The sequence below is a fragment of the Oncorhynchus tshawytscha genome, linkage group LG22, assembly GCF_018296145.1.
Source record: "Oncorhynchus tshawytscha isolate Ot180627B linkage group LG22, Otsh_v2.0, whole genome shotgun sequence".
Taxonomy (NCBI): Eukaryota; Metazoa; Chordata; class Actinopteri; order Salmoniformes; family Salmonidae; genus Oncorhynchus; species Oncorhynchus tshawytscha.
This window is the reverse complement of record NC_056450.1, coordinates 2242465-2267897: the sequence shown is the minus strand read 5'-3', so window position 1 is coordinate 2267897 and position 25433 is coordinate 2242465. Positions and strand designations below refer to the sequence as shown.

The 25433-nt window shown below is 44.0% G+C and overlaps 1 protein-coding gene across 5 annotated transcripts in view; it reads right to left on the bottom strand.

Annotated features, from left to right (window-relative positions):
- LOC112221573 (tyrosine-protein phosphatase non-receptor type 11) overlaps window positions 1–25433 on the bottom strand; it is a 114558-nt gene that overhangs the window by 15415 nt on the left and 73710 nt on the right. For 3 of the 5 annotated variants that reach the window (XR_002949043.2, XM_024383707.2, XM_024383706.2), the window contains exons 7-15: window positions 23898–23994; window positions 23713–23807; window positions 18969–19124; window positions 18315–18446; window positions 9378–9532; window positions 8880–8947; window positions 8438–8589; window positions 7151–7254; window positions 6849–6976 (exon numbers count right to left, since the gene is read on the bottom strand). Coding sequence is in view for 4 of the 5 variants with exons in the window: in XM_024383707.2 (XP_024239475.1) it covers window positions 6886–6976; window positions 7151–7254; window positions 8438–8589; window positions 8880–8947; window positions 9378–9532; window positions 18315–18446; window positions 18969–19124; window positions 23713–23807; window positions 23898–23994 (1050 nt within the window). In the remaining variant the exon portion in view is untranslated. The remainder of the gene's footprint in view (window positions 1–6848; window positions 6977–7150; window positions 7255–8437; window positions 8590–8879; window positions 8948–9377; window positions 9533–18314; window positions 18447–18968; window positions 19125–23712; window positions 23808–23897; window positions 23995–25433) is intronic. The other 2 variants (XM_024383709.2, XM_024383708.2) reach the window with 1 other exon arrangement.

The following is a 25433-nucleotide window of genomic DNA, read 5'->3' as shown; positions in this document are numbered from 1 at the left end:
CTGTCAGCTCTCCGCTGTGCTTCCCTTTGTAGTCAGTAATAGTTTGCAAGCCCTGCCACATCCGACGAGCGCCAGAGCCGGTGCGGTACAATTCGATCTTAGTCCTGTATTGACACTTTGCCTGTTTGATGGTTCGTCGGAGGGCAATGCGGGATTTATTATAAGCTTCTGAGTCCCACTCCTTGAAAGCGGCAGCTCTACCCTTTAGCGAATGTTGCCTGTAATCCATGGCTTCTGTTTGGGGTAGGTACGTACGGTCACTGTGGGGACGATGTCCTCGATGCACTTATTGATAAAGCCAGTGACTGATGTGGAGTACTCCTCAATGCAATCGGAAGAATACCGGAACATATTCCAGTCTGTGCTAGCAAAACAGTCCTGCATCTGCTTCATCTGACCACTTTTTTTATAGACTGAGTCACTGGTGCTTCCTGCCTTAATTTTGGCTTGAAAGCAGGTATCAGGAGTTATGGTCAGATTTGCCAAATGGAGGGCGAGGGAGAGCTTTGTATGCGTCTCTGTGTGTAGAGTAACGGTGGTCTAGAATTGTTTCCCCTCTGGTTGCACATTTAACCTGTTGCGACGAGCAATCCCGTATCCGGGAGCGTAATTATAGCCTCAAGCTCATTACCATAACGCAACGTTAACTATTCATGAAAATCGCAAATGAAATGAAATAAATATATTGGCTCACAAGCTTAGCCTTTTGTTAACAACACTGTCATCTCAGATTTTCAAAAAATGCTTTTCAACCATAGCTACACAAGCATTTGTGTAAGAGTATTGATAGCTAGCATAGCATTAAGACTAGCATTCAGCAGACAACATTTTGACAAATCAAGAAAAGCATTCAAATAAAATCATAGCATTCAAATAAAAGAATAAAAGAACTTCAGATGTTTTCAATGAGGAGACTCTCAGTTAGATAGCAAATGTTCAGTTTTTCCAAAAAGATTATTTGTGTAGGAGAAATCGCTGCGTTTTGTTCATCACATTTGGCTGAGAAAACCCCCCGAAAATTCAGTCATTACAACGCAAACTTTTTTCCAAATTAACTCCATAATATCGACAGAAACATGGCAAACGTTGTTTAGAATCAATCCTCAAGGTGTTTTTCACATATCTATTCGATGATAAGTCACTCGTGGCAGTTTCGTTTCTCCTCTGTTCAAAATGGAAACATGCACGCACCTGGAGATTACGCAATAGTTTCGACGGAGGACACCGAGCGGACACCTGGTAAATGTAGTCTCTTATGGTCAATTTTCCAATGATATGCCTACAAATACGTCACAATGCTGTAAACACCTTGGGGAAACGACAGAAAGTGTAGGCTCTCTCCTTGCGCATTCACAGCCATATAAGGAGACATTGGAACACAGCGCCTCAAAAATCTGGCTCACTTCCTGTATGAAATTTCATCTTGGTTTCGCCTGTAGCATTAGTTCTGTGGCACTCACAGACAATATCTTTGCAGTTTTGGAAACGTCAAAGTGTTTTCTTTCCAAATCTGTCAATTATATGCATAGTCGAGCATCTTTTCGTGACAAAATATCTTGTTTAAAACGGGAACGGTTTTTTCATCCAAAAATGAAATACTGCCCCCAGAGGTTCAAGAGGTTAAAATGCTGATAAAAATTAGGTAAAACTGATTGAAGTTTCCCTGCATTAAAGTCCCCGGCCACTAGGAGCGCTGCCTCTGGATGAATGTTTTACTGTTTGCGGAATACAGCTCATTGAGTGTGGCTTTAGTGCCAGCCTCGGTCAGTGGTGGTATGTAGACAGCTACAACAAATACAGATGAACATTCTAGGTAGTTAGTGTGGTCTACAGCTTATCATGAGATACTCTAACTCAGGCAAGCAAAACTTTGAGACTTCCTTAGATATCGTGCACCAGCTATTGTTTACAAATATGCATAGGTCCCCGCGCGTGTCTTACCAGAGGCTGCTGTTCTGTCCTGCCGATAGAGTGCATAACCCGCCAGATGTATGTTCTTAATGTCATCGTTCAGCCACGTCTCAGTGAAACATAAGATATTACAGTTTTTAAATGTCCCATTCGAAGGATAGAAAAAGTTAGGTTACTTTAATTTGCCACTTTACAAGCTAGCCAGCTAACTCTCCCAAATAAATGTACTTTTTTATTATGAGATATGCCAAACAGAGCTACAGACCCAGCCTGACATTGGCAATTAGCTAACTGTTTCTTATAATTTAGTATTTCAGTGTGGAGTCAATTGAAGGGACTAGCCTATGTCACATGAAGCCATTAGAAGACTGTTGCTGACTGAGAGGAGGATTGTAGAAATGATTTATAATAAATTGTGTTTAATAAGTCTTGGTGATTTAATAACCTAGTTAATCATTACATGACATTTAACACACTATTTATGTTTTGCTCAGTCTGACAGTAACCCAGAACTATCAGACGATCTCTCTTTCGGCTGCTGCTGACAGCTGCTGCTGACATGTTAGTTGTTCTTCTACATCATAATAATTATATCTGTACAGAATTTTGTCTTCATTTTGTCAGATTAACTCTTGTTTATTTCTAAATATTAACTCATGTTTTTTATCCTTTCTTCTTCTTCTCTGGAACCAGTCAAGCAGGTAGCCAAGTGGGAGTTGGACCTGTGGTCGAAAGGTGGCCGGTTAGAATGAAGGGCCTGGTGCTGGGAAAAACAAACGTGTGGAATCATTCTGACAACTGTAGGGGTGCTGGGTTCACATTCTTAAAACATTCCCCTACCATTGGGCCCTCTCTTTACAGGGGCACTGTATGTAGCTTGGACCTCTGCTCGTCTCAACTGTATGTGTGAGGTCTGCTGTTTGGGGGGTTGGGGGGGGGGCAGAGCAGAAGACACATTTTGTTGTTCACTTTAACTAATGGACAAAGAATTGTGTTGTAAAGAAGTCAGCCAGTGTTGACGTGGGCCGTCATTCAAATAAAGAGATGGCTTTCTTGCCACCAGTGCATATTACCAAACTGTGTTTGCATATGATGGGTCCTCAAGGTCCTGGAGTGGCCTAGCCAGTCTCCAGATCTCAACCCCATAGAAAATCTTTGGAGGGAGTTGAAAGTCTGTGTTGCCCAGCAACAGCCCCAAAACATCACGGCTCTAGAGGAGATCTGCATGGAGGAATGGGCCAAAATACCAGCAATAGTGTGTGAAAACCTTTTGAAGACTTACAGAAAACATTTGACCTCTGTCATTGCCAACAAAGGGTATATAACAAAGTATTGAGATAAACTTTTGTTATTGACCAAATACTTATTTTCCACCATAATTTGCAAATAAATTCATTAAAAATCCTACAATGTGATTTTCTGGATTTTCTTTTCTCATTTTGTCTGTTGAAGTGTATCTATGATGAAAATTACAGGCCTCTCTCATCTTTTTAAGTGGGAGAACTTGCACAATTGGTGGCTGACTAAATACTTTTTTGCCCCACTGTGTATATATATATATATATATATATATACACACACACACACTACCACTGGTGGAACCATGTCTTGTCTTATGCAGCTGTATGACCCAATGGGTGAATAAACTTGGTTAAAGCTTTACTAATCGTCCATGAGTTTTACTTGGTTCATTTAGAACTGGTAACCATAATGTTTGACATTGTCTTACCTTGTCTGTTGATCATGTCAATGACAATAAATGAAAAAAATTATGCTGGTATTATTTTGTCCATTTTGTCCATTCAATTATATTCTTAGCTCAAAATATCACTATTTAATAGTAGTAGCCATAATTCATTAATGGCACCACGCAGGGTTCAATATGGAACCATTTTGGTTAATTTATTTAACTACGTAAGTCAGTTAATTAAGAACCATTTTTATTTTTTTACCTTATGAACAAATTCTTATTTACAATGATGGCCTAATGGGGAACAGTGGGTTAACTGCCTTGTTCAGGAGCAGAAATTACAGAAGGGGAGGGGAGCTAGGGGATTCGATCCAACAACCTTTCGGTTACTGGTCCAACGCTCTAACCACTAGGCTACCTGCCGTCTCAAAATTGATCGAATACATTTTTTTTCTCATCCATCTACACACAACAGGGAAGCATGTTTTTATAAATGTGTGCAAAAGTATTGAAAATGAAAAACACATATCTAATTCACATGTATTCACATGTATTCAGTGTAGAAGCACCTTTGGCAGAAATTACAGCTGTGAGACTTTCTAGGTAAGTCTCTAAGAGCTTTCCACAACTGGATTATGCAACATTTTCCCATTACTCTTTAAAAAATTCTTCAAGCTCTATCAAATTGGTTGTTGATCATTGCTTGACAAACATTTTCAGATTTAAGTCAAAACTGTAACTCGGCCACTCAGGAACACTAGGCTACATGCATGTCCCCAGTCCACCTGGCTGTGCTGCTGCTCCAGTTTCAACTGTTCTGCCTGCGGCTATGGAACCCTGATCTGTTCACCTGATGTGCTACCTGTCCCAGACCTGCTCAACTCTCTAGAGACGGCAGGAGCAGTAGAGATACTCTGAATGATCGGCTATGAAAAGCCAACTGACATTTACTCCTGAGGTGCTGACCGGTTGCACCCTCGAAGACAACTGTGATTATTATTTGACCATTCTGGTCATCTATGAACATTTGAACATCTTGACCATGTTCTGTTATAATCTCCACCCGGCACAGCCAGAAGAGGACTGGCCACGCCTCATAGCCTGGTTCCTCTCTTGGTTTCCTCCTAGGTTCTGGATTTTCTAGGGAGTTTTTCCTAGCCACCGTGCTTCTACACCTGCATTGCTTGCTGTTTGGGGTTTTAGGCTGGGTTTCTGTACAGCACTTTGTAACATCAGCTGATGTAAGGAGGGCTTTATAAATACATTTGATGGATTGATGACAGCCAAACCCAGCCAAACACTAACCTGAACGACACTGGGCCAATTGTGCGCCGCCCCCAGGGACTCCCAATCACAGCCAGTTGTGATATATCCTGGAATTGAACAAGGGTCTGTAGTGACGCCTCTAGCACTGAGATGCAGTGCCTTAGACCGCTGCGCCATTCAGGCTCTTCATTGAAGAAGAGCCTCTAAGGTTCTGATCAAAGAACCCTATAAAAGGGTTATCCAGTATAAATAACTTTATGGGTTCCATGAAGCAAGTAATAGAACTAATTCTAAGAGTGTAGCATTTCTTTCAGTTGTAGATGGGTAAATCTGATTCAAATGTTGAGGTTAACTATTCTGTTTAACATCTATAACCCCCTGACCGCCACATCTTCTGTTTGTTGTATTTTATTTTATGTGAGCCGTTTTTTATGACGCAAATGACATTTATGTCAAAACAGACAATAAAATGCTTTCTTATCCATCTTATCGTAAACTCTTCTTCGCCCATAATGATTATTCACTGGGGAGGCAGGTGCCATACATGTACCACAACCAGGTGGTTAGAGCGTCGGGGCAGGAACTGAAAGGTTGCTAGATCAAATCCCTGAGCTGACAAGGTAAAAATGTGCTGTTCTACCCCTGAACAAGGCAGTTAACCCACTGTTCCTAGGCTGTCTTTTTAAATAAGAATTTGTTCTTATTTAAAAAAATATATATATATATACTGCTCAAAAAAATAAAGGGAACACTTAATTTGATTGCTTTTCTGATTTTCGTGACAAAGCTTCCTGCTGCTAGCTGGACATAATGCTATGCTAGGCTATCGATAAACTTACACAAATGCTTGCTGTAAAGCATAATTTCAAAATCTGAGATGACAGGGTGATTAACAAAAGGCTAAGCTGTGATTCACTATATTTCACTTGTGATTTCATGAATATGAATATTTTCAAGTAATATTTTTTGTCTGTTGCGTTATGCTAATTATTGTCAGTTGATGACAATTCTCCCGGATCCGGGATGGGTAGTTCCAAGATTAAACAATAAAATGTAACTCCTCACAGCCCTCCATGTGCTCACCAGAGGTAGCCTGACTGCCATTAGGTACCGAGATGAGGTCCTCAGACCCCTTGTGAGACCATATGCTAGTGCGGTTGGCCCTGGGTTCCTCCTAATGCAAGACAATGCTAGACCTCATGTGGCTGGCGTGTGTCAGCAGTTCCTGCAAGAGGAAGGCATTGATGCTATGGACTGGCCCGCCCGTTCCCCAGATCTGAATCCAATTGAGCACATCTGGGACATCATGTCTCGCTCCATCCACCAACGCCACGTTGCACCACAGACTGTCCAGGAGTTTTAGACTGTCCAGATGCTTTAGTCCAGGTCTGGGAGAAGATCCCTCAGGAGACCATCCGCCACCTCATCAGGAACATACCCAGCCGTTGTAGGGAGGTCATACAGGCACGTGGAGACCACACACACTACTGAACCCAATTTTGACTTGTTTTAAGGACATTACATCAAAGTTGGATCAGCCTGTAGTGTGGTTTTCCACTTTAATTTTGAGTGTGACTCCAAATCCAGACCTCCATGGGTTGATACATTTGATTTCCATTGATAATTTGTGTGATTTTGTTGTCAGCACATTCAACTATGTAAAGAAAAAAGTATTTAATAAGAATATTTCATTCATTCAGATCTAGGATATGTTATTTTAGTGTTCCCTTTATTTTTTTGAGCAGTGTATATTTCTATTACTAATTAAGCTGTGTATTTTGGTGCCTGTCGGCTGGTTAACACATTATATAAATCAAATAGAGTGATTTAAGAGTATATGGAGGAGTTGCTCAATAAAAAGTGATCAATTATTTATTTTAGAAAATAACAATAACACCACTTAAATATTGTTATAAGCACATATGAGCCTTTATAATGCCATAACTAATAATTAAACAAGCCACCGTAACAGAGTACTCACAGAGAGGTTGAGAGAGGCAGAGGTCCGTGGCTGGACTTCACCTCCTGGTTTTACTGCTGCTCCCGCAGGTCTTTGGGTTCTTGATGTTTAAGTTCTCATACACGCTGGACGGGTTGTCATCCATCACCCTGCATCACACAAACAGAACATGGTGAGCTGAAATTCTGTTTCATGTTCATTCAGACAATGTTCATTGGGTGTGGATGAAATAATATGAAGGAGATAGAGTGTGCATTTAGAGAGAGTAAAGCAGCATTTGTCTGTGAACTATGAGCAGTGTGTGTATTTGCAGGGCTACTCACACAGAGGAGGAGCGTGACACACAGGTCATGTTGGGTTTTGACCGGGCGTTGGTCATCTGGGGGTATTTGATATTGGAGTACTCCCTCTCCTTCGTTTTGTTCCTCTGCAAAGTGTCCACAAGAAGCCATGTTTTTAGAACTTGAAAAGGAAGATCGGTAAACATTGAGACAGGGTAGCATATCACGCACCTGGCCAACATGCTTTGCTTGTTGACACGCTGAAATGTAGTACCCGTAACTTGATTTTTCAACTTGATTGTTCCTTTGAATCAAGCTATTATAAAATGCTTGGGTCTCCAACTGTAAGGCAATACCTAAGCTCCAGACAGTCCCTTGAGAGAATACAGTGCCTTGCGAAAGTATTCGGACCGAAGCTTTCTTCTTGCCACTCTTCCATAAAGGCCAGATTTGTGCAATATACGACTGATTGTTGTCCTATGGACAGAGTCTCCCACCTCAGCTGTAGATCTCTGCAGTTCATCCAGGGTGATCATGGGCCTCTTGGCTGCATCTCTGATCAGTCTTCTCCTTGTATGAGCTGAAAGTTTAGAGGGACGGCCAGGTCTTGGTAGATTTGCAGTGGTCTGATACTCCTTCCATTTCAATATTATCGCTTGCACAGTGCTCCTTGGGATGTTTAAAGCTTGGGAAATCTTTTTGTATCCAAATCCGGCTTTAAACTTCTTCACAACAGTATCTCGGACCTGCCTGGTGTGTTCCTTGTTCTTCATGATGCTCTCTGCGCTTTTAACGGATCTCTGAGACTATCACAGTGCAGGTGCATTTATATGGAGACTTGATTACACACAGGTGGATTGTATTTATCATCATTAGTCATGTAGGTCAACATTGGATCATTCAGAGATCCTCACTGAACTTCTGGAGAGAGTTTGCTGCACTGAAAGTAAAGGGGCTGAATAATTTTGCACGACCAATTTTTCAGTTTTTGATTTGTTAAAAAAGTTTGAAATATCCAATAAATGTCGTTCCACTTCATGATTGGGTCCCACTTGTTGTTGATTCTTCACAAAAAATACAGTTTTATATCTTTATGTTTGAAGCCTGAAATGTGGCAAAAGGTCACAAAGTTCAAGGGGCCGAATACTTTCGCAAGGCACTGTATATACTGCAATACTGCTGTTGGTACGGTAGTTACTAGTACCTTTAGTAATAAACAACTACTCGTCCACTGCTAATATACAGTAACTGTGACTAAAAGGGCCACTTTTACTGCTAGAATACTACTACAATATTACAGAACTATTTCCACTACTGTTTGGTAGATACCTGCTCCTCCTCCAGTCTCTTCTGTGCCGTGTCAATGTACTGCTGGACGGCCATGTAGATGAACTTATACTGGGCCTCCGTCTGCACCATGCCTGACCGCTGCTGACGAACCCTCTGGATGGTCTTAGGGATGTCGATGTCACAGTCTAATCCTGAAACACACACACACACGAGCACGCACACAAACACACGTAGCATATTTAGCACGGTTACACAGATCTGTCCCAAATCCTAATCTCTACTCCATGCAGAGCAATCCAAAAACACAGTATCACAGCCGTAACGCTTGGATAGGACCGATATCAGAGCTGTAAGGTTTGGACAGGACTGATAGAGCATTAACGCTTGGACAGGACTGATGTCAGAGCCGTAACGTTTGGCTAGGACTGATTTTATAGCGGTAACGTTTGGTTAGGAACCATAATGTTTGACATGGTCTTACCTTGTCTGTTGATGATGTCAATGAGAATGTCAATGACAATTATGGTGCCTGTTCTCCCAATTCCTGCACTGGGGGAGGGGGGTCAAAGGAGACAATAGCACTATGTTACTACAATTAGGTAGTACTTTCATAACAGACATAGACTCAAACTGCCATTTCGCTAAAGTTACACTTACAAATGTGACCAAATCTATAAGAAAGACAGTTGTGCTTTATACTAAAATGTGAAAATAAATCCTACTTTTTGGTCTGTTAAATTTATAGTATATCACAGATTCATGGTCAACTTTTGATGTATACAGTCCTAGAATACTAGACCCATAGTTATATATTTATGTTTATCTTTCCATATCACATGAGAGTGTTCTCCCAAACAGTCATCACAAACAGACATGCATTTAGGCTCTAAAATAACTGCTTTTATGTCAGTAGGGCTTGGAAAGGTGTTGCATCTGATACGTGCCATCTGTCACAATGTGTGCCCTCTGTCTGTTTTACCTGCAGTGGACCACAATTGGTCCGGTGTCTGGAATGGCGCTCTGCGTGCGGTTGACCTGCTCCAGGAAGCTGAGCACTCCCCCAGGCTCGTTGGGCACGCCATGGTCAGGCCAGCTCAGATACTGGTAGTGCCAGATGTACCGCACCAGCTCCCTCTACAGATGGAGAGAGGTAGCACTACAGTTTACAGGCCTATTTCAGCAGTGTTCACCTGGCGAGGGGAAATTCAGTTACACACGAATAAATGGAACTTCCTTCCCTTTTTATGCACTTCTCTCTACATGTACTCTGACCTTGAATTTTGGGAAACGCATATATCACTGTTCTAAATGCATGTTTCTGTCACTCCCTGATCTGTTTCATCTTTGTGACTGTCTCCATCCCCTTCCAGCTGTCACACCCTGATCTGTTTCACCTGTCTTTGTGACTGTCTCCATCTCCTTCCAGGCCCATCTTCCCCATTATCCCGTGTTCTCTGTTGGTCTGTTGCCAGTTCGTCTTGTTTGTTCGGGTCAACCAGCGTTTTGTGTCTAAGCTCCTGCTTTTTCTAGTCTCTCTTTTCTCGCCCTGACTGACCGAGCAGACCTGGGGCAGCTGCGCAACACCATATCCTCCCAAGGAGCCTTGGTAGGCACACGGAGTTGCTATGTGGGCTGATGGAGGGGGTCCAAACGTTGGCTAAGTGCCATGACCGGGCGTTGGACATGCTGCGGGAGCAATTCCGCGGGTTGGCTGGGGGGCAGTCTGCCATGGTGGTAACCCCACCACCCCTCAGTAACTCCTTCCGGGAGCCCTGGTTACCTCCCCCGGAACGCCTAAATGGAGAGCCAAGCACCTGTCGGGCGTTTTTAGCTCAGAGTGTCCTCATTTTCGAGCTTCAGCCCTCCTCCTTCCCTGAGTTCGGATTTTCACACGTTGGCAGCAGAGAGTGCGTGGAACCCGTAAGTATTATTATTCGACAAGTTCCTGCACGGCGTCTCGGGGGGGGGGTTAAGGACAACCTTGTGGCTCGGGAGTTGCCCACGGATCTAGACTCCCTCATTGCCTTAACCATCCACATCAATGGGCGATTGCAGGAACAATGCCTGAATTTGACGTCACTCACACATCCAGGGATTCCACCTCGCCTCCAAGCCATCCCGGAAGTCCCCGACGGTCCCGTGGCCAAGAGCACCCGAGATTTCCGACCTTCCTCGAGATTCACAGAACAGGCCGGGGCACTGTTTCCCGAGCCAGTGCAACTAGGCAGAGCTGGGCTGTCACCAGCGGAACGGCAACATAGGATCGGTCGGGTCACTCATAACACCACTCCCATCAACATACATGTTTCAGGGAATCACAGCGAGACCAATCAGTTCCTACTCATCAACTCCCCCCAGATTCCCGTGGTGTTGGTATTGTCCTGGCTCCAGCGACACAACCCACTCATCAACTGGTATACGGGTGCCATCATGGGCTGGAGTCCGTTCTGCCACGGCCATTATCTGAAGTTGGCGCAACCTGCCCCGGGACGTCTTCCTGGGTCCTCGGAGGTGGTTCCAGATCTCTCTGCCATCCCCGCGGAGCACCAGGACCTCCGGGAGGTGTTTAGCAAGTCCCAGGCCACTTCCCTTCCGCCGCACCGCCCCTATGACTGTGGGATTGACCTTCTCCCTCGTGCAACACCGCCCCGGGGGCATCTATACTCGCTGTCTTGATCTGAAACCGAGGCTATGGAGGACTACATTGGGGACTCCCTAGCTAATGGATTTATCCGTCCCTCCTCCTTTCGCACTAGCGCAGGGCTCTTCTTCGTGGAGAAGGACAAGACCATGCGGCTGTGCATTGACTACCGGGGACTCGATGACATCACTGTAAAGAACCGTTATCCGCTACCTCTCATTTCCTCGGCCTTAGAGTAACTCCAGGGTCACACTGTGTTCTCCAAGTTGGATTTACCTAACGCCTACCACCTGGTGAGGATACGAGAGGGGGACGAGTGGAAGACTGCCTTACAACTCAGCCAGCGGCCACTACGAATATCTGGTCATGCCCTTTGGCCTCACTAACGCCCTTGCCGTGTTCCAGGCTCTGGTGAATGACGTTCTCCGCGACTTGCTGAACCGGTTCGTCTTTGTCTACATTGATGACATCCTTGTCTTCTGCCACTCCCCCCAAGAACATGTGCTCTATGTCTGGCAGGTTCTCCAGTTGTTCGTTAAGGTGGAAAAGTTCGAGTTCCATCGCTCCAGCATTCCCTTTCTGGGCTACATCATCTCTGCTGGGAGTGTCAAGATGGATCCCAGAAGGTGAAAGCGTTGGTGGATTGGCCCCTGCCTACGTCCAGGTTGCAGCTGCAATGCTTCCTGGGGTTTGCCAACTTCTATCGCCGCTTTATCCGGGGTTACAGCACCCTGGCCTCCCCCCTGTATGCCCTCACCTCTACCAAGGTTCCGTTCACGTGGTCCACAGCTGCTGACTGGGCGTTCCGGGACCTTAAACATCACTTCACCACGGCTCCGATCCTGGTTCATCCGGAACCTTCCTGTCAGTTCGTGGTGGAGGCCGATGCTTCGGACGTTGGAGTGGGGGCTGTTCTGTACCAACGTTCTGCACGGGACTTTAAGCTGCATCCCTGCGCCTTCTTCTCCCACCGCCTCGCAGAAGAATTACGATGTGGGGACTCGGGAGCTTCTCACGGTGGAAATGGCATTGGAGGAATTGAGGCACTGGCTCGAAGGGGCATAGCATCCATACATTGTGTGGACCGACCACAAAAACCTGTTTTATCTCCGTACCGCTAAGCGCCTCAACTCCAGGCAGGCGAGATTGGCCCTGCTGTTTACCTGGTTCAACTTTTCCCTCTCCTATCGGCCGGGGTCCAAGAACATCAAGCCCGGATGCCCTGTCTTGCTGCTATAACCCTCACAGCTTCCACCTTGTGCCTGGCGACAGAACTCAGCTGGGGTATCGGGAAGCAGGTCCGGGAGGCGCAGCGGTCCCAGCCGAAACCTGGGTGGGGCACAGATAACCGGATGTTCGTACCTGACACAGTCCACTCTGCGGTCCTGGAGTGGGCCCATTCCTCCAGGCTTGCCTGCCACCTGTGCTCCCAGCAGACCCTGGCATTTGTATGACAATGCATTTGGTGGCCCATGCATTCATCGCCGCTTGCACCATGTGTGCTCAGAACAAGACTCCTCAGCAAGTTCTGGCTGGCCTTCTGCAACCTCTGCTTGTCCCTCACCATCCTCGGTTCCACATATTCCTGGATTTCGTCACAGGTCTCCCCCTGTCTGAGGGCAACACTGCCATCCTGATGGTGGTCGACCGGTTTTCCAAGGCCACCCAGTTCATTCCTCTCCCCAAATTACCATCAGCCAAGGCGACGGACCAGCTCATGGTGCAGCACGCCGTCCGGATCCATGGACTACATGGTCTCGGCCTACCGACGTCGACATACCTTCTGCCCAGATGTTTGTCCACCTGTCGTCGTACCTGGAGAGCCCAGTTGGTCCTCCTCAAGACCACCTCCAGGTGTCGACGACAAGCAGATCACAATCGGACCCCAGCATCGTCTCAGGCAGAAGGTATGGCTATCCACCCAGGATCTGACCCTCCGGGGTGGAATCCTGAAAACTCTTCCCCCCCACTTTATTGGCCCGTTTCCCAACTCTAAAATGATCAGTCCCTCTGATGTTCGTCTTCTCCTGTCCCGTACTCTTTGTATACACCCCACCTTTCATGTGTCCAGAGTCAAACCTACGTCTCACAGCCCTTTGTCTCCTGTTTCCAAGCCCACCCCTCTCCCCTGTCTCATCGACTGCCAACCGGCTTACACGGTGAGGCATCTCCTGAAGGTTCGACCTCGGGGCAGCAGATTCCAGTAATTAGTTGACTGGGAGGGCTATGGCCCGGAGAAGAGGTGCTGGGTCCCCGCCCGGGAAACCAGGCCTCATCATGGATTTTCAACGACTCCCCGGTCAACCAGGTAAGCGCCCAGGTAGGACGCCAGGTGGCACCCCGAGAGGGGGTGGGTACTGTCACACCTGATCTGTTTCACCTGTCTTTGTGATTGTCTCCACCCCCCTCCAGGTGTCACTCATCTTCCCCATTATCCCCTGTGTATTTATACCTGTGTTCTGTGTTGGTCTGTTGCCAGTTTGTCTTGTTTGTTCGAGTCAACCAGCATTGTCTCAGCTCCTGCTTTTTCTAGTCTCTCTTTTCTTGCCCTCCCGGTTTTGACCCTTGCCTGTCCTGACTCCGAGTCCGCCTGCCTGATCACTCTGCCTTACCCAGACCCTGCCTGCCGTCCGGTACCATTCCCCGACCTCTGGTTTTTTGACCACTGCCTGTCTTGACCTGCCCCTGTTAGGACAAACTATTGTTTATTCGACGTGGTCTGCTTCTGGGTCTTCCCTTCATACCTGATAGTATCAATATGTTGAAATTTAAGTCAAAATATATGCATTCAGAAATGATTTCAACTCCTTAACTTTTTTGTTACATTTTGTTATGCTGCAGCCTTATTCTAAAATTGATTAGTTTTCCTCCCTCATCAATCTACACACAATAGGTTTAGACATTTTAGAAAATGTATAACAAATAAACTGAAATATCACATCTACAGTTATTCAGACCCTTTAATCTGTACTTTGTTGAAGCATCTTTGACAACTGTTTGAGTTGGCTTTGTAGTCCAGCACTTTGTATTTGAAATGATACAATGACCTTGAGGTTAAAGTGCAGACTGTCAACTTTAATTTGAGGGTATTTTCATCCATACAGGGTAAACATTTTAGAAATTAAATAACTTTTTGTTCATAGTCCCCCCCATTTTAGGGGACCAAAAGTATTGGGACATATTCACTTAAATATGTATTAAAGCAGTAACAATGTAAGTATTTGGTCCCATATTCATAGCACGTGATAACTACATCAAGCTTGTGACTAAATATTTGTTGGATGCATTTGCTGGTTTGTTTTGGTTGTGTTTCAGATTAGTTGGTTCCCAACTGAAACTGTAAATGTGTCATGAGTCACTTTTATTGTAAATAAAACACTTCTACATTAATGTGTATGCTACCCTGATTAGAGACAATCCTGAATGAATCATGAATATTGTTGAGTGAGAAAGTTACAAACCCACAAACATCATACCCCCAAGACATGCTAACATTTCACTCTGACAATATCAGTTGACAGTAGCATTTTTGGGGGTATTTGGCGTCTAACTTTCTTAGTCGTTATTCGCGATTCTTCAGGATTATCTGTAATCATGTCAGCATGCACATTAATGTAGATATGTTTAGAAACTTATTCTATTCTTATTTACAATAAAAGTGACATTTACCATTAATTTCTATATGGCACAAAATAATCTGAAACAAAAACAGCATCCAACCAATTTGTAGAGTCTCAAGCTTGATAGTGTATCACTGGCCCAATACTTTTGGAGCTCACTGTATATATAATTTTATTAACTTAGTGTTGAGAATTAGAATAATAGAACACACAGGCTTCAATTTCAAAATGTGGTTGGGCGTCAGCAACTTCTCTTATGTCAGTCTCTGACACTCACCCACACCCACTAAATATGTTTTAATTGGTCAATTAGTTTAGCCAGCTATCTAAAATTGTAGTAATCGTGGTCGAATTACCGACCAGGTGGCCCCCATTTATTTTGTTAGTCACTCTCATATATTAGAAACAGCAAACATTCACTATAAAACTGCTAATTTTTCCCTCTACTCTATAGCAAAATGTGAAAAATTAATAATGCCTAATTCTCTCTACACCCCATGACAAAGTGTAGAATTGCAGGAAATTAAATATATATACATAAACACACACACACCTCGCTGCTGTCAATAAGGGGGCTGCTAAAATGTTTTGCTTGCAAGGTGGGGGGGCCATCCCCAACAACATGAGGCTAGGGCCAGCTCCGACTGCATGTGTTGCTACTGTATGTATGTCGGTACAGAGACCCACGATGCCACAGCAACCTCTCATGAGTTTAGATTTGTTGTGGCCCCCATCCCCATCAAAGTTGCACATCCCTGTTTTAGCTAAATGAACAGAAAAAACAATTGAACACAAACTTCCTGTTCAAATAGGTAGGCCGCCCATTGGGTGTTTTCTGGGGTTGAATTAAATGTATTCAGTGCGCGCAATGGTCCCACACAAGCAAACCAGGTTCCAAGTCTGAATACCAACTACTGAGAAGTGCGTAGGAAAGGGGTACATTTCCTATGTCTGAATCGGGCCCTTATGACACGATGCAGAAAAAGGAACTTAATAAGGAACTGCACCTGCTGATCTGGCCTTGTTTTTTTGGCGCCTCAAGAAATGCTGTATCAGAAATCAAATGTGATTTGGGGTGTTTCTTGAGTGTGTCCTTGCCACCACCAAGACACACCCATCTGTCAGAACTTCGCCTGCAGCTGTCCCCCCCCACTCAATAACCACAATCAAACCACGGCAGCTGGAGTTCAATAACTACAGGCAGATGTATGAGGAGATGCCGGAGGAAACATTGAACAGGTCAGTAGCCTTCAGAGTAATATGAGAAGAATGCAATTGTTGAATTTATGTAGATATTCTAAACAAAGTGCTTTGATAACTTTCAAATGTAGTTACAGATCCATGCAGAATAAACAACCCTTTATATAATACAATATAAGCAGTGTTTTACAAATACAGTATAACAAAATACACCTTTCATTGTCATTCCAAGCCGATACAGATACTGTGCCTATCTGCATTTTGTCTGGTGGTAATGGGGCTACCTTGGCTAACATGCCAAAGTACCTTCCTGTGTGGTGTGCCGTATACAACAGGAGTTCCTTGATCCTGGTGCAGAATACATAGAGTTTCTCCCTCCCCATACTGACTGATACCAGTCAACCCAATAATAAAAAAAGACAATACAAGTAAAGGTTGTCTAGTAAAAAATGTATGCAGAGTGCCAGGTCCATTTAGAGACATCAGTCTTCATCACGTCATCTTGCAAGTCTCCATGTGCTGGCTCCATACATGTTTCTGTGAACACAGAGTCACTGTTCTATTACCAATGGGCAGTTTGTCAGATATCACCTATCCCAACACACATCTACCATGTTGAAGTATGAACAGGTCATACTAAACCTACCTAATTCTTGTCTCCCCATCGACGACCATTGGTGAGGAGGCAAGAAGCAAGTTCTTTGCCAGTGCCCCATTGATGGGCATCGCAGCATTGATGAGCTCCTGACCCCTCAAAGATACTGGTCGGTCAAACATACAGAGCACTGATTAGATTATCAATGGTGGTTATGATTAGCTGTATTCACCTTTCTATTTCACCTCAGATATCATGATATGTGAAGTGAAATGGTAAACTCAGTGATCAGGGTGGTTCCACAAGGCTTAAGTTATGAAGGCGAATTGGGACAAAACTCGAACATGTTTTGACCTTTGACCAGGTAAAATGTCACCAACCTGATTCAAGTGTCCTCCCTGTTCCGTTTTATAGGAATGCTCACAGCGAGGGGATGTCTGTGTGATGCTGAGGGTCCCCTTGCTGGTCTTCTCTATGTTGCATGTTCTGCTGCAAACTGGACATCTCTTAAACAACTGCAGCAGTCAATCCTCATAAACAACGTCCTTTATCTTATGAGGTGGTGTTGACTGGGAGGGCCTGTGACAGGGTGATACAATAGACAGCCAAGTGGTAAATAGCATTTTGTTATAAAGGACAACGCTTTTTGATAATGCACTTAACAAAAATGCCTGTACTATTTGTATCTGCTTGGCTGGGTAATTAACCTACTAGTTTATCAAACGGTATGTTTTAATAAAACTTTCCACATAACACATTGTTGATGAAGCTGTCTGTGTCATCAGGGCAGTACCTTGGGTCAATTTAGTTATAGATTGTCACTAGTTAACACAGCCACAAAGTCATAAACCCTGCCTATTTTTACAATTTCTCTTAACCTAACCACACTGCGAACCTCAGAATCTAATTTTATTGGTCACATACACGCGTTTAGCAGATGTTTCTCTGGTGTAGAGAAATGCATGTGTTTCTAACTCCAACCAACAGTACAGAAATATCTAACAATTTCACAACACACATCTAAATTAAAGAAATAGAATTAAGAATATATATATTTGGACGAGCAATGTCAACCACCTTATGCCTAACCTTACATTAAACTCATTTTTGTTTTTAACCATTGTTATTCTAGTCCATTTGGACTTTGTAGCTGCGGTAACTAGTGGAACCCCTAATTCTATGCTTTACAGATGTAGACTGACTTGTAGGCTAACATTAGCTAGCTAGCCTTCCTCACCAACATTATAAAATGATAACGTGACATAACCAACAGTATCCAGACAATACACAGTAAACTAGTATGAGCTACGACCTAACTATGTTGTAATGAGGTAATTAGCTAGCTACTATAACGTTAACTAAAACTTTTGCTAGCCTGCCTCGCTTCATCACAAGATAGCTACATAACATCATTTAAAATCGTTAGCTAAATTATAGCAGAGGGGTCATTATATTCCAGTGTCTCTGGTTATACTTACAATACTAGGGTCCTTCAGCAGGGCACGCAAACCATATAACTTTGGCTGTGGAGACATGGTCAATCCGTACATGGCTTTTCAGTCAGCCGTCCTTTAAACGCGTTGGGGCAATGAAACACGGCCCCCCCCCAGTCAATGAAGGGAGGCGAAGTGGGTGCAGGGGCGATTTGCACGTTGAGCTTTGCAAAGTAGTGCATTACTCAAATGTTACGGTGGTCACTCAGAAATGGCCTATGTAGTACCTGTTAATTATATATGAATTTATACAACCAGAAATAAACCTCCCCCCATCACAAGTGGCCTTAGTTGAGGTGTAATTTACTGTGCTATACCAAATGGTACCAATTTTATACAGATCCTTCTTAAATGTATGTGGTCTTACCCTGTCCAAACGCGTCACCTCCAATTCCCTTAGGATGTAGTCTTGAGCCGGACACTCCTCCACGTTCTTCACACTCACTTTCCCAAACTCCTTAGTGGCGTTGAGGTCGGGCCAGTAACGCACACACTTGTTCTGTCGAGGGAAAAGTGGAGCATTACACAATCTAGCACTTTTACGACCAGTTTAGCTGTCATACTATCCTGGTCATCCCGGAGATTGGCCGACAACAGCTGTTTTGGATTGGAGGAGGGGGGAGCCAAACAATGTATTGCTAGCCTCCTGAAGTTCAGTTCTGATAAGCATCTATCTGTCCATACATGCACCCCATCCACTGATGTACTCCTAAACAGAGATGGTGTCAGTGGGAGGCTTTAATCCTCATCTAAACAGAGATGGTGTCAGTGGAGGCTTTCAAGCTTACAAATAGTATTACATGGACTTAATAGGAATGCCTGTTCTAATACATTTACTTATTTTTTCCCCTTTTCCCCTTATATCTTTTATTCAAATTCTGAATGTCTAACATATCTTTATGTATTTGTTGGAAGAGCAAACTGGGATCCCCACCATGGGGGAATGTATGTGGTTCCATAGATGATATCATTATCACCGGACCAGACTTTGGACCCAGTAATTCTACTTCTATGCCCTCACCCGTCCTCTCTCCATCTCCTTGGTGGTCATGACAATGACGTGTGTGTTTTCCTGGTAGACCATCTTCCAGAAGTCCACCACCGTGTTCTGAAGGCAGCCCTGGGTGGCGATGAACACCTTGCCCTCCTCCACGTGGCGGCCCTCTTCATGCATACTCTGGGCAAGAGAAACATACAGTACTTCATTCATTTCCTGTCTTCATTCATGATGAACAGATGAACATTGGTAACCTGGTGGTGGTTCAGTCTGTTTGTGCTTTAACCAACTCCTCGCTGTGTGTGATAGTTCATTTTCATGCCAAACATAGAAGAGTTGGCTACGACAGCACATAGGCTACAGTATGGGAGCAGGCCATTCACACCCTCTGCTTTGACACTCCGAATTGAGCTCAGGTGCATCCAATTTCCTTTGATCATCCTTGGCACTACAACTTGGAGTCCACCTGTGGCCAATTCAATTGTTTGGACAGGATTTAAAAAGAAACACCTATCTCTATAAGGTTCCACAGTTGACAGTGCATGTCAGAGCAGACATTATACCATGAAGTGCAAGGAACCCTCCGTAGAGCTCTGAGAGAATTGTGTTGAGGCATACAATACCAGTCAAAAGTTTGGACACACCTCCTCATTCAAGGATTTTACTTTATTTGTACTATTTCCTACATTATAGAATAATACTGAAGACATGAAAGCTATGAAATAACACATGGAATCATGTAGTAACCAAAAAAAAGTGTTAAACAAAACCAAATGTATTTTATAATTGAGATTCTTCAAAGTAGCCACCCTTTGCCTTGACAGCCTTTGCACACTCTTGGCATTCTCTCAATCAGCCTCACCTGGAATGTTTTTCAAATGGTCTTGAAAGAGTTCCCACATATGCTGAGCACTTGTTGGCTGCTTTTCCTTCACTCTGCGGTCCAAATCATCCCAAACCATCTCAGTTGAGTTGAGGTCAGGGGATTGTGGAGGCCAGGTTATCTGATGCAGCACTCTATCACTCTCATTCTTGGTTAAATAGCAATTACACAGCCTGGAGGTGTGTTGGGTCATTGTCCTGTGGAAAAACAAATGATAGTCCCACTAAGCTCAACCCAGATGGGATGACGTGTCACTGCAGAATGATGTGGTTGCCATGCTGGTTAAGTGTGCCTTGACTTCTAAATCAAATCACAGACAGTGTCACCAGCAAAGCACTCACACACATCACACCTCCTCCATGCTTCACGGTGGGAACCACACATGCAGAGATCATCCGTTCACCTACTCTGCATCTCAAAGACACAGCAGTAGGAACCAAACATCTCAAATGTCGACTCATCAGACCAAAGGACAGATTTCCACCGGTCTAATGTACATTGCTCGTGTTTCTTGGCCCAAGCAAGTCTCTTCTTCATATTGGTGTTCTTTAGTAGTGGTTTCTCTGCAGCAATTTGACCATAAAGGCCTGATTCACACGGTCTCCTCTGAACAGTTGATTTTGAGATGTGTATGTTACTTGAACTCTGTGAAGCATTTATTTGGGCTGCAATTTCTGAGGCTGGTAACTCTGTGAACTTATCCTCTGCAGCAGAGGTAACTCTGGGTCTTCCTTTCCTGTGGCGGTCCTCATGAGAGACAGTTTCATCATAGCACTGATTGTTATTGCGACCGAACTTTGGAAAAAAAATCTAAATTCTTGTAATGTTCCAGATTGACTGACCTTCATGTCTTAAAGTAACAGACTGTTGTTTTTCTTTGCTTATTTGAGCTGTTCTTGCCATAATATGGACTTGGTCTTTTACCAAATAGAGCCATCTTCTGTATACCACCCCTACCTTGTCACAACACAACTGATTGGCTCAAATGCTTTAAGTTAAGAAAATCCACAAATGAACTTTTAACAAGGCAAACTGTTCCTCGAAATGCATTCCAGGTGACTACCTCGTGAAGCTGGTTGAGAGAATGCAAAGCTGTCATCAAGGCAAAGGGTTGCTACTTTGAAGAATCTAAAATATATTTTGATTTGTTCAACACTTTGGTTACTACATGATTCCATGTGTTATTTCATAGTTTTGATGACTTCACTATTATTCTACAATGTAGAAAATAGTAAAAAATAAAGTAAACCCTGGAATGAGTAGGTGGGTCCAAACTTTTGACTGGTACTGTATATCTGGTGAAGTGTATAAAAAATGGAAACTTTCCACACACCATACAAGACCACAGTGGTCTCCATCATTGGGAAACATTTGGTACTACCAAGACTGCCAAGAGCTAGCCGTCTGAACAAACTGAGCAACTGGGCAAGAAGGTCCTTGGTCACAAGGTGACCAAAAACCCCATGACCACTGACAGACATACAGAGTTCTTTGGCTGAACATATAATTTATCTGGGAGAACATGCCAGACGGACAACAGTCTCTACAGCACTTCACCAATCAGGGCTTGGTGGGAGGGTGGCCAGACGGAAGCCACTCTTGCTAAAAAGGCACATGACAGCATGCCTGGAGTTTGCAAAAAGGCATGTGAAAGACAGAGCATAAGGCAAAAGATCCTGTGGTCTGATGAGACAAAAATGTAACTCTTTGGCCTGAATGCAAAGAGCTATATTTGAAGAAAACCAGACATAGCTCATTACCCATCTAACACCAACCCTACCGTGAAGTATGGTGGTGCCTAGCATCATGCTATGGGAATATGGGGATGCTTTTCAGCAGTGGGAACTGGGAGACTGGTAAGTATAGAGGGAACAATGAATGGTGCCAAATACAGACAAATCCTTGATGAGAACCTGCTTCAGAGTGCAAACAGACTGGGGCTGTTACAACAGGACAATGACCCCTAGCCAAAGCAACGATGGAATGGCTTCAGAACAAGAATATGAAAGTTCTTGAGGGGCCCAGCTAAAGCCCAGACTTGAATCCCATTGAAAATCTGTGGAAATACTTAAAGATTGTTGTTCACTGCCACTCCCCATCCAATTTAACAGAGCTTGAGAAAATCTGTAAGGAAGAACATCCCTAAATACAGATGTGCAAAGCTGAGAGACCTACCCAACACAACTCAAAGCTGGAACAGACCTACCCAAGACAACTCAAAGATGGTACAGACCTACCCAAGACAACTCAAAGCTGGTACAGACCTACCCAAGACAACTCAAAGCTGGTACAGACCTACCCAAGACAACTCAAAGCTGGTACAGACCTACCCAAGACAACTCAAAGCTGATAGAGACATACCCAAGACAACATAAAGCTGATACAGACCTACCCAAGACAACTCAAAGCTGATAGACCTACCCAAGACAACTCAAAGCTGATGGACCTACCCAAGACAACTCAAAGCTGATAGACCTACCCAAGACAACTCAAAGCTGACAGACCTTCCCAAGACAACTCAAAGCTGACAGACCTACCCAAGACAACTCAAAGCTGACAGACCTACCCAATACAACTCAAAGCTGACAGACCTTCCCAAGACAACTCAAAGCTGATAGACCTACCCAAGACAACTCAAAGCTGATGGACCTACCCAAGACAACTCAAAGCTGATGGACCTACCCAAGACAACTCAAAGCTGATGGACCTACCCAAGACAACTCAAAGCTGATAGACCTACCCAAGACAACTCAAAGCTGATAGACCTACCCAAGACAACTCAAAGCTGACAGACCTACCCAAGACAACTCAAAGCTGACAGACCTACCCAATACAACTCAAAGCTGACAGACCTTCCCAAGACAACTCAAAGCTGATAGACCTACCCAAGACAACTCAAAGCTGATAGTTCTACCCAAGATAACTCAAAGCTGATACAGACATACCCATGATGACTCAAAGCTAATAGACCTACCCAATACAACTCAAAGCTGATAGACCTACCCAAGACAACTCAAAGCTGGTACAGACATACCCATGATGACTCAAAGCTAATAGACCTACCCAATACAACTCAAAGCTGATAGACCTACCCAAGACAACTCAAAGCTGGTACAGACATACCCATGATGACTCAAAGCTAATAGACCTACCCAAGACAACTCAAAGCGGATAGACCTACCCAAGACAACTCAAAGCTGATAGACCTACCCAAGACAACTCAATGCTGTAATCACCACCAAATGTGCTTCTACAAAGTATTGACTCAGAGATGCAAATACTTATGTAAATGAGATATTTCTGTATTTCATTCAATACATTTGATTAAAAAAATATATTTTTAAAACTATTTTCACTTTGTCATTATGGGGTATTGTGGGTGAGAAAATAAAAATATTTAATGAATTTGGAATTCAGGCTTTAACACAACAAAATGTGGAATAAGTCAAGGGGTATGAATACTTTCTGAAAGCACTGTAAGTGTTAGGGGCAAATCAAGTTCAAGCAAAATGTTCACTTTTCTACTCGGGCCGGCACCCTTGTCTTAGTGGACCAAGGCTGGACCTGCTCTCGCTTGGGGTCAAAGCCAGGTCACTGGTACTTTTCAGCTGTCATTTACATAACAATAGCTAACTGTGAACTTTAACACTTTCTAACAAAGCAACTGTTTTGATTATACAGAGGTTGTTGATTCTGCTCTTCACAAGTCCTCACTGTCAGCCCTAGCTATTGAAACAATTTCCCAAGTATAACATAAGGGTGTATACACTAGTGTAACAGTCGAAAAGCAGAATTAGTCATGCATTGATGTCAATGGGAGATTAAGGGAAAATTTGATTAAAATGGAAGTTAGGATTCGCCCCTAAGAGCAATTATTCCACTCACACTTCCAGAACTCACTCTGATGTAGTTGGCGTTGATGTAGTCGGAGCCAGGCACATCTGTGTCTGCTTCCCTGATCTCCACCCGTGTGGTGTCAACTGGAACACAGATAGACCGGGATTAGGGTCATTGGTCACACACACAGGGAGGTTTTGTAGACAGGAGGTTCAGGTCGATATCTCACTCACAAGGGAGGATGTTCTTGTATCTGTTTTTACTCTTGTTCTCTGCTCTCTGCCCTTCTTTCCTGGGGTAGAGGAGCTTACACTCCTGCTGCTGTAGCACCTGGAAGAAGAGAGAAGAGAACAAGGTGAGAGAAAGTCAGACAGAGGCAGTATATGAAATGGCATTCCCTATTGGCAATCTAGTGCAATACTTTTGACCAAAGTCTAGGAAGTCATTTTGGAGTGAAGAGTCTAATCTGAGCCATAAAAAATCCCTTAGACCCAGGTATCCCAAATGGCACCATATGTGCCAAGATATAGTGCACTACCTTTGATCAGGGCCCATAACCAGACTATGACAGGAACCAGTGGTGACCATCTTAGAGTTAACAATAATGTGCTGTGTGTTGTCCTTCAGGAAATGCCTCATGAACATACTGGATTTATATCATCCAGACGAGCTTCAATGCCATACAACTCTCCTTCTATGGCCTCCAACTGCTCTTAAATGCTAGCAAAACTAAATGCATGCTCTTCAACCGATCGCTGCCCGCACCCACCCGCCCATCCAGCATCACTACTCTGGATGGTTCTGAATATGTGGACAACTACAAATACCTAGGTGTCTGGTTAGACTGTAAACTCTCCTTCCAGACTCACATTAAGCATCTCCACTCCAAAATTAAATCTAGAATCGGCTTCCTATTTCGCAACAAAGCATCCTTCACTTATGCTGCCAAACATACCCTCGTAAAACTGACTATCCTACCGATCCTTGACTTCGGCGATGTCGTTTACAAAATAGCCTCCAATAATCTACTCAGCAAATTGGATGCAGCCTATCACAGTAGACTGTGGGGCCACAGTGTCTCCTGACCCCTCCTGTCTCAGCCTCCAGTATTTATGCTGCAGTAGTTTATGTGTCGGGGGGCTAGGGTCAGTTTGTTATATCTGGAGTACTTCTCCTGTCCTATTCAGTGTCCTGTGTGAATTTAAGTGTGCTCTCTCTAATTCTCTCTTTCTCTCTCTCGGAGGACCTGAGCCCTAGGACCATGCCTCAGGACTACCCGACATGATGACTCCTTGCTGTCCCCAGTCCACCTGGCCGTGCTGCTGCTCCAGTTTCAACTGTTCTGCCTTATTATTATTCGACCATGCTGGTCATTTATGAACATTTGAACATCTTGGCCATGTTCTGTTATAATCTCCACCCGGCACAGCCAGAAGAGGACTGGCCACCCCACATAGCCTGGTTCCTCTCTAGGTTTCTTCCTAGGTTTTGGCATTTCTAGGGAGTTTTTCCTAGCCACCGTGCTTCTACACCTGCATTGCTTGCTGTTTGGGGTTTTAGGCTGGGTTTCTGTACAGCACTTTGAGATATCAGCTGATGTACGAAGGGCTATATAAATAAATTTGATTTGATTTTGATTTGATTTGACAGTGTCATCCATTTTGTCACCAAATCCCCATATACTACCCACCACTGCGACCTGTATGCTCTCGTTGGCTGGCCCTCGCTTCATATTCGTCGCCAGACCCACTGGCTTCAAGTCATCTATA